Source organism: Opisthorchis viverrini (genome assembly GCF_000715545.1).
Source record: "Opisthorchis viverrini unplaced genomic scaffold opera_v5_938, whole genome shotgun sequence".
NCBI lineage: Eukaryota > Metazoa > Platyhelminthes > Trematoda > Opisthorchiida > Opisthorchiidae > Opisthorchis > Opisthorchis viverrini.
In genome coordinates, this window is record NW_008752495.1 from 31,806 (window position 1) to 32,674 (window position 869).

Sequence of the window (869 nt, forward strand, 5' to 3'; positions counted from 1 at the left end):
ACTGAAGGGAAGCACGTAAGTAAGCTGTACTGAGCAGTATGAAGAATGCGACTTAATCGAGTCGAAGATGCATCCTCGCCCTGGCTACCATGAAAGCAGAGGTAGCCGTCTTCCCATAACTCCCGCCAAGCAGCGGCCTGTTCGTGGAACAGGTGCTCCGGATCTTGAAGACTGACGAGCTGCGCTAGATGGAAGAAAAGTAATGGACTTTAGGATCCACACTTAGCTCCCATGTCCAGTTCTTAATATCGCTGTTAAGTAGATAAATTACCTGCTTCATATGAACTGATCGCATTGTCCATGGAAGTACGGGACACGGTCGTCAAGAAGAAACGTAACGGAGAGTTGACTGAGAGGTAAAAACCCTTGGAAAGTTCCTGTGGTGTAACATCGGTATACATGTAGAACGTGGAGACCCCATTTTGGAACTCGTTAGATTCTACTACATGTGTGTGACCAGTAATGGACCTGCAATCAGAATAAAGCAAAAGAAATACGAATCCAGAAAAACATTACGATAAGTCAGTCCACGGACCAGGAGAAAGCAGTCACAGAGTGGAACTTAAAGACGTAGACCAATAGCACAGAAAAGTTTGCGAAGAAGTTAGGAAATTCACTGACAGGCAACGTTTTGATCTTGCTACAAAAGTCCTGTAGGTCAAGCGAGCATACCGCAACGTTGGCTGAGTTTCACGGCAGGTGGAGGTACCAAACGATGAAATAGTGATGATTACAGCCATAAGAACCAAAATAACCTGTCACTCACAGCTAACATGACTTCGGACCTGGTCCAGGTGCGATCCAATTCAAATTGTCCATCTTTCGTTACACACAGGGAAGCGCGAAGCGTGGAGGCCAAACGTTTCTCG

General features: G+C 46.0%; 1 protein-coding gene across 1 annotated transcript; it reads right to left on the reverse strand.

Annotated features, from left to right (window-relative positions):
* Window positions 1–3: 3 nt before the first annotated feature.
* Window positions 4–401, reverse strand: T265_15741 (hypothetical protein; the record flags this gene model as incomplete). The annotated part of the gene is made up of 2 exons (XM_009179054.1): window positions 4–184; window positions 272–401. Coding segments are annotated over 2 exons (309 nt in total), but the record flags the coding sequence as incomplete, so codon positions are not given.
* Window positions 402–869: the final 468 nt, after the last annotated feature.